This window comes from Meleagris gallopavo, chromosome 4 (assembly GCF_000146605.3).
Source record: "Meleagris gallopavo isolate NT-WF06-2002-E0010 breed Aviagen turkey brand Nicholas breeding stock chromosome 4, Turkey_5.1, whole genome shotgun sequence".
Lineage (NCBI taxonomy): Eukaryota > Metazoa > Chordata > Aves > Galliformes > Phasianidae > Meleagris > Meleagris gallopavo.
In genome coordinates this window covers 20,120,340-20,135,492 of record NC_015014.2, presented here as the reverse complement: position 1 = coordinate 20,135,492, position 15,153 = coordinate 20,120,340, and the positions used below count along the sequence as shown (strand labels likewise).

The 15,153-nt window shown below is 39.4% G+C and overlaps 1 protein-coding gene across 1 annotated transcript in view; it reads right to left on the bottom strand.

The window, feature by feature from the left end:
- Positions 1-189: 189 nt before the first annotated feature.
- Positions 190-15,153, bottom strand: part of CDS1 (CDP-diacylglycerol synthase 1) — a 15,370-nt gene continuing 406 nt past the window's right edge. Inside the window, exons 2-11 of the mRNA XM_031553262.1 lie at positions 14,887-14,966; positions 14,279-14,418; positions 13,211-13,269; positions 11,165-11,247; positions 9,321-9,408; positions 8,804-8,872; positions 7,826-7,978; positions 4,244-4,363; positions 2,654-2,757; positions 190-1,591 (exon numbers count right to left, since the gene is read on the bottom strand). Of these exons, the coding sequence (XP_031409122.1) occupies positions 1,462-1,591; positions 2,654-2,757; positions 4,244-4,363; positions 7,826-7,978; positions 8,804-8,872; positions 9,321-9,408; positions 11,165-11,247; positions 13,211-13,269; positions 14,279-14,418; positions 14,887-14,966 (1,026 nt within the window). The 3' untranslated portion in view covers positions 190-1,461. The remainder of the gene's footprint in view (positions 1,592-2,653; positions 2,758-4,243; positions 4,364-7,825; positions 7,979-8,803; positions 8,873-9,320; positions 9,409-11,164; positions 11,248-13,210; positions 13,270-14,278; positions 14,419-14,886; positions 14,967-15,153) is intronic.

The following is a 15,153-nucleotide window of genomic DNA, read 5'->3' as shown; positions in this document are numbered from 1 at the left end:
TATATATATATATATATATATATATAGTGTGTGTGTATATATAAATACATACATCTATTAATGCTATATATATATATACACACACACACACGTGCGTCAGTATGTTCACTGCAGGAGAAATGTATTGACAACTGGTTGGAAACACTACATTGAATTTAGTTAGAATTAGCATTTGTGCTTTCTGTCTGTAAATGAACCATTTTTATCATCTCAGAAAGTCTTTCTTTTAATTTGCATTAAGAAGTTAGAAAGCGGCCAGGACTGAGAAACGCAGAGCATCAGCTTTTCTCATGTGTCCCACTAATCCTACACTGTAACTGCTTCCTTCAGAAATTCATTTGAATCCCTATGTTGTTGCCCAGACTTGCTTGAAGATCCTCTTAGTAAACAGTACCACACAACAGCAGAGCCATGCATCGTCTTGCATCACGCACATTTATGAGATAAAAGTTTCTGCCTTCACTCAGTAAGACATGAATAAAATATGACCTCAAAGTGCTTTTACAAGGGAGAAAAAAATCCCCTTCTACACAGTAGTAAATAGGCACAAGGAATAAGGCTTGAAATAATGTCTTCAGACACTGATTATCCTGTGGAAACCAAAATCTTAAGCTCCAAATTCTTTCCAATCTGGTTACAGGGTTGGAGAATCCCACCTTCAGGCAATTACTGCTCCCAGACGTGTGTGCTTCTTTGCAGTCCATAACATTACTTTTAAAAAACAGCATCTCCACAGCCCAATCAGCTCATTATGCTCCAGTACAGATATCTCCCTCTTGAAAGGATGAAGTAGTTTCATAAGAAAGCTGATTAGTTAAAAGCACAGCAAAGTTTCACCTTCACAGTGACTCAGTAAATACAGGAGGTCTGACAGAGCAGTCCATCAGCACTGCTTTGACCAGGCAAACGTGGATTTTCTGGCCAACTCTGTCTTCAACGACCAGCTGGTTAAACGAGCAACTGCCTGCCTCTTCTGTATTTTAACTACAGTAACCACTTTACACCAAAAAAGTATTGCTATGACATACAGTAATGGAGAACTCATTAAAAGCCATCAGTCAATTGAGAAATTTCTAACTAAACTAAAGTTTGCTGGACGTGTAGCTCATGGGGAGTTCAGTCTCACTGTTCTAATCCAGGACATCTTAAAAAGGGCTTTTTAAAATACAAACGTTGTCAGGCTGAGTGCTGAAGAAGGCCTGCTACCATTCACTGTGGGAAATGAAATACATAGCATGGGTACTGTTACTCTGTAAGCATTTTAATTATTTTAGGAATAACTGTTCTCCTGTATCCTATTGGAAAGTCACAGCATTCGCATTCCTTTAAGGAAAGAAACATTCACCTCTTCCAGATCATGATGTAGTCTTCCTCCAACCATTACCTTTGTGCACATTTACAGTGCTTTTCCACAGACAACGTCTGTGTGTCTTTTTCTCACCATTCCTCTGTTCTGACAAACTATCCTCGCAGAGATGGCTGCAGGATCCCTTTTTCGACAAGATGAGATTTCAGAGTTCTGTACACATTGAGCTGTTGCTCGGGCTGAAGGACCAACAGCTGCTTCAGTACTTTGCTGGGATTTGGGCCCCTGTCAATGAAATAAGTTTTTTCGATGAACAGCAGCACTAAAGAAGTTTTCGGACAGCCTTCCAATCTCACCCTGCTCTGCTGCACACACAGTGCCTTCCCTTTTTCTGGCAACACCAAAGTACGGATTTCACCCAATCTAACCTTTGCCACAGGGTGCATGGGCAAGCACTCTCAGTTGCTGAATGTAAACAGGAAGAAAAAAAAAAACGGTGCTTGTATTTACTATCAGATGGGGATATCAAGAAAGGTTATAACAAAGAAGATTCACAGATTCATTCATAATTACCATAATCACATTCTTCATCAAAAGATCTTTTCCATTTTAATGCCTGTTGCCGGATAAGCTGTGTAAATGCCAACTAAATGGAAAGTTGTCAGAGTATAAATAAATAAATAAATAAATAAATTCTTAGTTTAAACTGTGCATCCCTAAATAACAGGAATCCAGTCAGTCACTTACTGTGTACTTCTACAATTAACTCAATATGAAGCAAAAAATCTGCAACTTCTTTGTTTTCTCATTATTATTTACTCATATAGATTTACAAAACAAAGAGCATATATCAGTTTGGCCATCTCAAGTTCCTTACCTCGATTCTCCCCACCCCTGGAACTAAAACGACTCATTGCAATAGCATTTTCATTCCCATGATTTCACCTTGAAAGTTGGTATGGGAGGACAAGCAGCATTTTTAAGACGTCCTCTACTCTCTTTAATGGCAGCGTTTTACTCTCTAACAGAAAGCCTCAAGTCCTTCCACTGAGAATAGCTCATGGGAAGATCTGCCGTCACAACACGCAGGCTCTCTGTGAAGCCTTCTATGAGGCTGCAGCAGAAAAACTCATGTTTGAGGTTACGTGGGTTACCGCTGATACCCTGGGCATAGCTTTAATGTTTCACAAATCTTATGTGATCTTAGCGCTCTTCATGACTCTATATTTGAAGTCATTGCATACAACAAATATAGAAACAACCTCCACAGTGCTAAGCACAGCTCAGACCAAAACACTGTGATACAGCTCCTACTCATAGGTAGCTTGAATTTCAAAAAACCCATACCTTATGAAACTGGTGATGTAAACATGAACAAAAGTAGCCATCAAGTACTGACAATCAAAGCGATCCATTATGCCACCGTGCCCAGGGATTGTGTCTGCAAAATCCTTTAGGGTGTGAAGGACAGGAGGAAAAAGCATCACAGTAAGTGATTCAGATGAAACACACCAACCAAGGCTCACCTGACAGCAACATTTTATGCTATTAAGCTATGGTTTCAATGCACTGAGACAAAAGCTAGCAAGAGCCTTTTTGCTACAGGAGTTTGTAACCACAACGATGAGGCAAAAGGTAAGAAAAAGTAAAAAAGAAAGAGATGTAACAACTTCCCCAGAGTCACATACTAGCTGAGGGTCAAGTGCACATCTGCCACTACCAAGTACATCCCTGTGTATGCATATACTTCACTGCTTTCTGTAGAAAGCTTCTTGAACCAATGGCTGCAGTTTCTTGCCTCAAAGGATCTCATTCTCCTCTTCAACGCTTTTCCTGCCTTAGCATCTACTGCTAGCTGCCACTGATGCACTTACACCCAGAGAAGAATGAGAACTGAAATCCCTTTCCACTGACTCCCAGTGACTTAACAAGTCAGATGGCTCATTCACCTACCAGTTTTATCACTGGCTTCTCAGAAGAGTAACTAAAAGCCATAGTATGTGCATGCAATATTAATACATTCAGCAGCATCACAAAGCCTTGTCATTAAACAATCCCTTAAAGAAAAAAAAAAAGGAAAAGAAAAAAGACTCAGATGCAAACAAATATGCCACCTTCTGTGTTACCCATGTTTGTCTACAGAGCAGACATAGGCATAACAGTGCACAAGGCTGTAAGTAGCAAACCATCAGATGAGTGGTTGGCCCAGAGTGAGGAACAGGAATAAGCACAAGCACATAGATGGGAGTTCAGACCAGAGAGGTTTACTTATATGCTTTGGTGCAAAGCATGTGCCACAACCAGTAGGCTGAGGGAACAACAGGTTAAGAATTGCAGTAGTCCTGCCAAGACATGAAGGAGGTCAGAAGAAAATGTGTGGCTACTCTCCTCCCATACTCCAGTGTCACTGAATTCCAGCCAGGGATTGCCACACTTGTGATAAAGAGGCCAACACATCGCATCGTGTGTCAACACACGCTCCTGCTACAATGCAGTGCTGCACTGCCATAGGCAGTCAAACACTCGTGCCTCGCTGAACAGAAGTGTCAGCATCTGCATGCAGCACAGGCTGGGTCTGTAAAGTACAGCTTTAATGCATGGGGCAAACCGCTGTCAGCAGTGGTCAGGTATCTGCAGATTTTGTAGGTACCTACTGAGTGGTATGGAATATAATTATCTTGCATCTTGCTCACCTTAGGAGCATAGCTAGGAATAGTATCAACAAAAACGCAAAAAAATAATAGTAATAATTTAGGAATAACACACATATATACCCAATAAAACAAAGAGCTGTTACTGCTATTGAAGCACAGCTTATACATCGTCTGAGAAAGATTAGGTAATGGAATCCACACATGAAAAAAAAAACCTCAAAACAACCAATCTCATACAGAGAGATAAGCAGAACAAAGACAGCATATGAGAATGATGACACACCTTGATTTTGAAAGCTCGTTTAAATCCACTGGCAAAGAATCCTCCAAATGGCCCAATTAGTGAGGCAAATGTTGACAGTGCAATGCTGTGCATCTGGAATGGGTACATATTCACCGTTTCCTACAAGAAAATAATTAACAGGATATTTCAGTACCTTTGATTCTAGGCATGTTTCAGCTTAAATATTTTAAAATCAGGCACATTTCCACAAAGCTTCAGTTTTCCCAATAGAGAGTAATACTTTTCGACCAAACACTTAATCGGAAGAAATAAAGTTTCCTAGCTCTGCTTTTCCAGCTCTGTATCCTGTAGAGAATGGAGCTTTCCACAGAGCCAATAGGATTTCTGTAGATTAGGTGACTCAGTGTCCCCAGTGTCACGCAGTTCACTGTCATGGTTGCTCTCTGAAGTGCCCCCATGAGACAGACAGGAATTTCTGCACAAGTCTGCCATACTGTCCCTTATACATACACAGCGCAGTAATGGGATATGGAAGGTTTACTCCATTAATATTTGATTTTATATTTGACCATATAACACCCTCCCTCATCTTGTTCAAAGATTTAACATTTCTTTTGGCCCATTACATTTCTTAGGAATAAGAGAGACTTGATTGCCAGGAAGGAGAACATGTATCTATTGCCAAATAATACATTAATGATGATAAGTTTTATTTTATTTTGCATCTTTGAGCTCATCCAAGTCAGTGGCACAAGCTCCAGCCTGGCAACGCTGCTGCATGCAGAGCACACCTCCCCTGGCAATTCTCAATACACTCCACCCGCAGTTGAAACTCCAGTACCTCTCATTTCTGATCCGTATCATGGCCAACACCAACTGTTTCCTAAAACAATGGTGATTTTCTATAAATACTCCTCTAAGTAATTATCTCCTCAATGGACACACAGAGTTTTTCGATACTACTCCTGAGGCGTGCGTGCAACCACCACCTCTTTTTGGGGTGAGCAGACACACCTCAACTGGACAATGACAGAGCTGGCTGTTCCCACCACCTTGTCCTTTACCAAAAGTCATAACACAGCAGAACAACACAAGACTTAGCTCAGCTTACACACTACTTAGCTACATAAAAATAATTTTTAAATTTGCTGTAAACTCCACAGCCTCCAAAGCAATGGTGTGTTCATTCAGGATGAAAATACTGGAGCTGCTTCTAGATACAGTCATCTTTTTGTTTTGCTTTGAACTACCAGCTGCGGCTATTATTTACAATCCTCAGTTTTTGCAAACATCAGCAACAATTTCCACTTATGCCTTCGTGTTACAATCGTGAACTTTTCTCATTAAATACTACACTCACATAAAAGCACTTAAAACACACCATTTTTCTTAGCGGTGTCTGCTTGTTCTCAATGTTGAGGCAATGAATAGGGCAGAAGGTACTGCAAAACCCACTCATGTCACATGTTTATCACAGGCACCTCCTCTGTGTCTCAGAGGGAAGATTAGGGCATATGTGTGTCCATGTGGGGTGAGCGTGTGTACCTATGTGCTTAAGTGCACGCATGTATACGTGTGAGTGCACATACACATAAGTCTATGTGTGTATATGTGTCTGTGTATATATGCATGCACACATGTACGTGTGTCTACACATGTATATTTGCATGTGAATATACACAGGGATGTATATATGCACAGGTATACATACATGTGTATGCAGGGATGTGCATGTGTCTGTATACACATGTGCATGTTTACATGCACATTAGCATTTATGTGCACATCTGTGGGCCTGTATGTGTATGCATCTGTGTGCCTCTATCTACATACATAAGTGTGCCGAGTGCACTTATGTGTAAATGTATACATATGGGCACATATATGCATGTGAACACATGTGTAAGCATGCACGTCTGCACTTGAGTACGCATGCATATCAATGTACCACATGTGTACATATACATGCACGTATACAGGTCTGTGAGCATGTATACATAGGCTGCATATAGACAAGTATGTCTGCATGTTTGTACATGTATGTATAAGTGAGCATATGTACACATTAAAGAGTGCACACGTGCATATATAAATGTATGCATGTATACATGCACAGTGTATGTATGTGTATATATACATCCCTGTGTAAGGAGTGGCCGTGCAATGTATATCTGCACATCTACATGTGTGCACACTTGTGTATATGTAGCTGTGCAAGTGTACACGTGTGCCTGTGTGTAAGCATGGGTGTATACACACACATCTATACGTGCATGGGACATATGGGGTGTATGTATATATACATGTGGAGTGGGATGTACACGTGTCTACATATACATGTGTCTGAAAGTGTGTCTGCATGCACACAATGTGTGTATGTGTGGGGGTGTAAATGCATGTAGGTACATGAATGTGCATGGATGTATATACCCAGACATGCACTTATACAGGTGGGTGCATAGATCCATGCATGGGGAGCATACATGTGAGTTCTGTGTGCAGCTGTGGGTACGTGTACAGACACAGGAGTGGAGATGTGTGGGGGTTAGGTCTCTCTCTGCAAATATTTTGCACGTGTGCACATGTTTACAAACGTATAAAATAAGGGCACACGTGCATGGGTGTATGTATACATACATACGTGGTGTGGATCTGCATATGTAGGTGATGTGGGTGGGTAGAGATGTTTGGGGGATGTGGATGTACTCACGTGCACGCTCGTATGCATGTGGGTATGCATCTGGCTGTGTGTGGGTGGATGTATCTGTGTGTCTGAATACGCATATGCATGCACACCTCTGTCCATGCAGGGGTGGCTGTGGGGTGTGTGTGCACATGTAGTTATTCATGTATTTACACAGAATTTATACATACATATATATATTTTATATATATATATATATACACACACACACACACACACACACATATATATATATAATATATATATATTATACATACATATATATATATGTATGTACACACATCCTGCTCTGGCAGGAAGAGCAGTGACCTACTTTCTGCCAGGTAAAGACACAGCACTCCTCCTGACAAGGAAGCACAGGCTACATATGAGGACATGCTGCAGTGACTCCGTTGGGTGAAATTGTAACTTAGTCTGTTCTTCTCTGTGTACAACAGAAGGAATGGCCTTAATTATACAAGATCTAGTTGACAAAGACAGTACAAGTTCTAGTCTAGATGCAGCTGCACATTAACTCAAATATCGACTGATGTTCTACTAACAAAAGTATTCACCCTTACTGCTAACTCTGGCCATAACAAGTCTTGGCCAATTTTCCAGACTGCAACAGCTTAAGACTGTAATAGCTTTCCAGCAGAGTGGTTGAATGACATGCAGCACAGTGAGCAGTACTTTCCATTTCCTGCACAAATACAGGCAACAAGGACACAGACGTTTCCTCAGGTGACTTCAGCAACACATCTATATTCTGCTTGAGTGACCACCTCCTCATGTGAGTAAGAAAAGCTGAGAGTAACAATTCAGTTTCTATCCCTGAAGACCTACCTGTGTTGGAACATCTTTCTAAAAGGTTTAGGAAAACTTTAAAGCTAGGCTTTATAATTTCTATTTTAATTAGAGCCTTGCTTTTTCCTTACCCATCCCAACACAGCCTGAAGCAATAGTGGCACAGAGTATTTCTTCAGCTGGAAAAGCTCTGAAGGTTCACACTCTGTCACAAATCTGTTGGTTTCACTGTTATATTCCACTGGGCAGACAAAGTATTGATGCTGAGCCAAGAAATAGGAAAACTGGAAAGCAGAACAAGAACTCTTGAAATATGCATTAGTTGTTACAGTCAAAAACCATACAAAGACTTTGTTATCGCAACCTCAGGATATGAAAATTCTTGGTAATAAAGAGACCACAATGGAGCCCTCGTTTTAGGGTGGAGAATGCCTCACCAAGGCAGGCAGATGTGGAATTTCAATGCCCTTCATAATAATTCCCCAATTTCTTTTTATTTTTCTGTCTCTCAGGTTTTATATCTGCAGTGTATTTCTGCATCATAATATCCCCAAACAGTTACAACTATTTCTTTTCAGTTTACTTTTCTATTAAAACTTGAACTAGTACTTCTACAAGGTCTGGCATCTACAAGTTCTGACCTTGGTGATAAGTTACATGTAAAAATCAGTTAGGTTGCTCTTTTATCCTAGACATACCATCAGAGTAAAATATCCATCTAAACCCAGAGGCATTTCAGTCAGGAAAAATAACAACATGAAACCACAATACAAAGCCACTCCTTCACAAAGCAAAAGCAATGCATTCAATAAACTAAAATTTTAAAATAGAAATGTAATTATTAGATAAAGGAACCCTGGATACACTCCCTAACAGTAATGGCAAAACAGTCAATCAAGTAATTCAGATGAAGTACAAACCTTGTGCTTAGCTTTAAAACCAGTTATGATTAAGCAGAATTCTGTAGGTAAAAAGATAATCAACCAAAAATCCCCAACTCTTAGACTTTCTGCAGTTTGAGATGATCTAATTTGTCAGTAATTTTATTTCCATTGAAAACAAAACATTAAAGATGGAATCCATAAAAGGAAAGGCCTGTGGTTACTTACAACAAATCCAAATAGAACTGTGGAGAAGCCGCCTCCAATGAACCCTTCCCAGGTCTTTTTGGGAGACAGCTAGGTGCAAGACAGAGTTAGCTGCAACAATTGCATCACTAAACATTCTTTCATCCCCACCTCCATTTTTGTATCTCACTTGCAATCATCAACACCTACTTGTGAGCATATGTACCCATGAAATACTGAATGCCACCAGCTCAGTTAGCCACTAAACACTGTGAAGGAAGCATGCAGTTTAACCTGCACAGGAAATGGAAAAAAAGGATGAAATAGACTAACGATGAAATAGGCTGCAACTGTATTATACTATGATGTTAATACTACATTCACCATAATTCCAGTTGCCACTTACAAATCCCTAGAAGTCAGATAAACAATGTGGCTTTTAGCAAATAGGTGATAACCTGCAGTACAGGTGAAAGTGTTTATTCTATAAACATTATTTTTTAGCAAGTATCAAAAATGTTGTAAACTGTAAAAACTCAAAGAATACTTACACACATACCTTAATTAATGGAGTTCTCCCAAAAAAGAATCCAAAAATGTAAGCAGCAATATCATTGCAGATAACACTCGAAATTGGCACCAGAAACCTAGAGAAAGATGCACCAAAAGATTCACATTGGGAAAGGGGAAAATTGCCTGAGCTTCAATACAAATAATTCATAACTCACACAGCAGCATTTTGGTTGGGAAATGTTCTGTAATACTTAGAAACTGTTATGCTTCAGAATGTCTTCATCTTGTTCCTCCCTAAGCAACACAGTTAGCCATACTGATGTTAATGTTCAGCTAATCAAGACTGTTAGAGATCCATGCTAATTCAAGTTAAAAATTTTAGCACGTGAGCTTAAAATGACAACAGGCTGGGTTGTTCTATCAGACCTGCTGACTGCTACCACCGTTAAGAAGAAATCAACAGAAAGAAACATGTTAATATTATTGTTAACATCAAAGCAAGCAAGTTCTTTATAAGTTCAATGATACTTAAATTTTAAAAAAAGAAAACCAGCTTTCTTTTTCTTCCACTCATCAGTTTGCAGCAGCCTGTGTTAGCTTTTTAAAGTATTCTCTGCATGCAGACAGCATCTGAATTTGCTACTCAATCCTGTTAACCTGCATTTTCCCCCATTTCCAGGCAGAGATGTATTAATAAACTAGAAGTTGGATGTTGTAATTATTTGTCAAATTCTCTGGTGCAATATAGCACCAGAATGGAATCAAGTGGTAGGTAGCTAGCAAGGAAACTTGGTTCAGCCTTTCACATGAACAAGATCACTATGAAAAGAATTCAGTTAAACAAACTCCATCAAAGGCTTTGTTTTTTCTTTCTAACTGTGAAGATGTCCTCTCTACAACAACCTCCCATTGTCCTTTTATCAGGAAAGGAAAAGGAGAACATGCAGCATTAAGTTCTTGGAAAAAGAACTTAATTTTCATGTTTGCTTTTCATGTGCTGCTTCTTTCTTTCTCAACTTGTAATTTACCACCTGCAGAGGTGTGGGGTGCAAAAGCATTACTTATTTTTGAGGGAGAAGTTTTGAAGTCATCAAATTTAACTGCATCATCAGAACTGAATATGTAGCTGGAAACAAGGCTTGGGATGACCGGAAAACATTCCAGATTTAAACTCATAGAAAATTTCAAACAAATTGACTTGAACTTTAGCATACGAACTAAATGCAGAAAGGGAGAAGCGTTGGACACCTTGCTCTTGGAGACTGCCATCAGTCAGCAAGAAAAGCAAGTCTTCACTGTCATTTCACCTGAACCTCCACGCAGACAAGACGTGGTTTCAGACTACTGATCCATGCTATATTATTTGCCAGAACTATAATGTTTTGTTTGCTAAAAATAGATGAGAACATTTTTAGTTACCTTGTAAAAATCCCCACAGTGTTGTTTCTAATCTCTAAGGATTTTATGTCCTTGAAACCTTTTGGAAAGGTCTCAAGTGGGTCTCCTAAAGCCAGATTTGGTCTTCCAAATTAAGTCCAGCCTCAGTAGCACTGAGGTACCTAAAGCTCCTGAGCAGCTGAAACAGAACTCAGCAAAATGTCATATTCACAACATTTGCAATTAATCCCGAACCTCACAGATAAATGAAGTGGTTACTTGAAACCACCATCCTTGTGGCTGCCATCTAGCTGGAGAGGTCTCTGCCCGCTGTCCTGTACCTTCACCTCATTGCTTCCACTTCCTCCAACTCCCCGTCCAACTAAACACAGGTGCTCTTATCTTGTGCTACTTCCACTGTTTGGCAGTTACTCTCTAACCACATCCACTACATAGCAGAGTCAGCCTTTCAATGCAATAGAGTTACAAATTAGTTTATTACTGTCCCCTTACCAGATCATGCCTTCAAAGAGATTTTGGATGACTAGATGAGATTGAGTTACAGTGATCAGCAAAGTGACATGAGTCCATGCGAACTGTTAACAATGCAACAACACAACAGTTAGTGAGAACACGGATCAGTACATCTCCATCAATACTGGCATGTCAGCTAGAAGGGCCCTTAGGGGCTCTCACGTACACCAGCTCTAGCGATAATGCAGAGGTGCATGCATACAGTATATCACAAGTTAGCTGGCTTTCTGAAGAAAGGACTGAAACTTCGAAAGCTTTCCTCATCCTCTTCCATCACCCAGAATTTTTAATGTGCAGTTGAACATCCAATTTAGTGAGACATATGTGTACTTTCAGCATGAAAGCAGCAAAGAAAGGTAAGCAATGTGATATTCTGTGTATATACATGTAACAGACAAGTTAGAACTGTAACAATAAAATGGTAATGAAGAACTCATGAAAGAGTCATGTCACACAGATGTGGACATCACGACTTAACACCAACCCTCTCAGGAAACATGAGATTTCTCAGGATGAAAGAAAAGGAAGTGTTAATTTTTATGGGCATGAGCATTTAAACTGTCAAGTTCAGCAATACTACTCTACCTATCAGGTGGCTTCCAAACAAGTCTACAAGTAATGCTTCTACATCTCACTTTCCAAAAACTCTTAGATCAAGACCTTTTCCACAGAACTCTGGATTTAAGCACTCCATGCCTGGACTATTTGACACGTACAATGTGGTACTTCCTTAAGTTTTCTTATCATGTGTATTTTCCTATAGCAGTCCACAACTACTTATAGTTAAGAAAACTGAAGAAGGTTGAAAGGGAGTGCAAAAACTGACCTAAACTTTCTGAACATATTATTCACTGGTTAGTGAAGGAACTCTGAAGCAAAACTTCAGTTATTCATAAAGAAGTACTGTAACATCAACTCAAACCAAATGGCTGTTCTTGTCTATCCAAACAGTGCTCTCCCATCCAGAGGATACACTGCTCCTTCTGTTCTACTGACATTCTTATGTAGTCACATCTTAGCACTTTCTGAGCAATCACAATGTCAAATGAACGTCCACATTCCTCTGCCATTCCTTTTTCCAGAAGGGAAAACAATGTATTTACCTTTTGCCAAATCAAAGACCTGTGCTTTGCTAATTACCAAAGACCACCTCTCCCAGAAAAGCTGCATTTCCCCTCCATCAAGGAACTTATCCCACAAACAGGGTAAACCCTTTATTTATTTTAAATATCATACAGCACTCAGCCAAGTCCTAGTCCAAAATGAGCGATCTGCAATGCTAAAGTGCCATCTAAGACACCTGCAGAAACAGGAGTTAACAGCAGAAATAGAAATCTGCAGTTTGCACAATACATTCAAAAACTGTTCTGTTTGTTGGTTTTTGTTTTGAATAAAAAGGTTGTGTTGCCTTACTGTTTTACTGTTTTTTGGTCATTTCTTGTTTTTTTTTAATAGATGTGATGATACACTTTCAGTTTAGATATAAAAAGCACATGACAAAAATTACATGAGAAAACTGTATGTTAATGCTCTTGACTATCCACCACACACTGTACTAGAAGACAAATACGAGATATAGAAACACATGTTTATACAACAGAAGTGCTGCTAAGCAGGCACAAAACCGATTCCCCACACAGGTGCTCAGGTCAGGCTCCCTCCTAGCATTGCAGTGGGGCCTGTGGTCACGAGAGCCATGCCCAGCCTTGTGCTGAATGTGTCTGGTTTTTGGCCTGCACAAAATGCACGTGCCATTCCCCAGGAGCCTCTCCTTTACCCATCTGTCACGAAGAGATGCATCACACTGGGTATGCGCAGGGCCTCATTAATCACAGCTTGGATTCAGCGAGAGACTGCACTTTCTGACAGAAGCAGCCCCATGGTGTAGACACTCAGACTGATGTTACTCTGTATCACATGGCTGCCAGCTATAGCACTCCCAAGCTATTTCATGAACATAATGACATGACTCTTTCTTGTGACATTCATAACATGACTGACCACAGCAAAGTAGGTAATACACACCATGTAAAACTGCAGACGATAGTGTTTCTTCACTAAACTCAGAACAAACATGCAGAAGCCTGTAAAATAAAGTAAGTATAGTTTGTAGCACTGTATATTCAATGACACTGAACCATGATATGCCAGTCATTCTTTTCCCTTGAAGCATTTCCCAGCTCCTCTAGTCAGAGTATTTGCTTCTGCTCAGTAACCACAGGCACAGAATTATTCTCATCAGAGCAGAAGATTTAGCTAACCTTAGTAAGAAGCATCTGTTTTGTTACTTCCAAGGTCCCATCATGGACATCTAAGCATGGAGGAAAAACTTTTACCTGGCTTAAAAAACAGTAACAGTAGGCAAAGCTCTTTATTAACTTCAGGTTTCTTCATCCATATTATGAATACTTCAGCATGGCAATCTCCTGCTCCTTAGAACAACCCAACCTTCAACTGATTACTTTCTAAGCTGAAGTAATATTAATGTTGTGTTCCTGAAAGCAGAGTGGAGTGTATTTAGTTGTTTACAAAGCCATATCCCGCAAAGCTGGGTTGGGAGGAAAATTTATCCAAGAGGCAAGCAAAAGTGCACCTTGCAGGTAAAACAAACTCTCAGGTCTCCGGAAGAATAGCTTGAAAATATAATACCAAGCTCCTGGCTGTTGAACTGGCAGAACACTTGCACAATAAAGCATTAACCCATCATAGAAATGGTGAATATAAGTCAAAACACTCTGCACATATTCAGGATCATCAATCATCAAAAAATCAGTCCACGTTGATTCCTACTGAGCCCCATAAGCTCGGCTTTCCTAAGATAATCTGCTTTTTCTTAGGTTACTCCCTGTTTCTTAGCGAATACAAAAATTACACTCATTTTCATGATGAGAATAGAATTGGAAATTTCCTCAAAGAGCAGCAGAAAAATTAATAGAGAGGATAACAGCAGGAAGTTTAAAAAAAAAAAAGAAGCAAGAACAAAAAAGAACAACAAAAACAAACAAAAAACACCCACCATGAAAACATACACAAATAGGCACAAGAACAAATGCAGCACAATGATCTTTAATTTCTATCATTCCCCACACTTACCTGCCAAGTAGAGCGCAAAAGAGATGAACCTGTGGTAACGAATTAAGAACTGAAGCTGTTCTCTTCTCTGAACAAACGTACCAAAGTAATCAGCCACAGTCTCCCCATAAAAAAAGTAATTGACACACAGCAAGAAATACCTAAAAAAAATGAAAGGTAGCTATTATTTTAACATGGTAATAGAGTTGTGTTACTCAGTTAACATCGCTCACAAACATACACAATAAGAAAAACAAGTAAGTGGGAAGAGCTCATGTCACTATGCCTCTGGTTTGAAGCCTTCTCCAACAAGCAAATTTTGTAATTCATTTCTTATAATGAAATTAGATTAGAAGAATAAATGTCACAAAAATTGTTTCACGTACTGTACTGAATAATTCATACCTACGAAAGCCCTTTTCAGATATTCTCACAGTACAGAATAAGTATCAGATACCTTCTCTACTCAGCAATACAATTGGGTACTTTCTTGTACTCAATTCTAACATGCAAAGATCATGATATCTGCCATAGGAAAAAAATAATAAGATACTTGCAGAACAAAACCTCTGAGTTTAAGTGACAGTTTCCATCTGTCAATGTGTTTGAGGATCTGATCAGAACTTTACTTTTGCCATCTGGACTGAAGATTCTTGTGTGAAAGAGTTACAGCTGCATCTTCTCCACTACATCTTTCACTTTTAGCTTCCTTCACCAAACAATAATCTTATGGGGTTAAAGTCAGTTAACAAATCAGTGACGCAGCTCCAACCACAAATTCTTCCAAAATGAATTGAAAGTACATCCAAACACAAAGTCTGAATGAAGTGAGATGTCACTTTCACATATCTCTTTCTGAAGGTTTTTTTCAAAAGAAAAAAAAAAACTTCATGTCA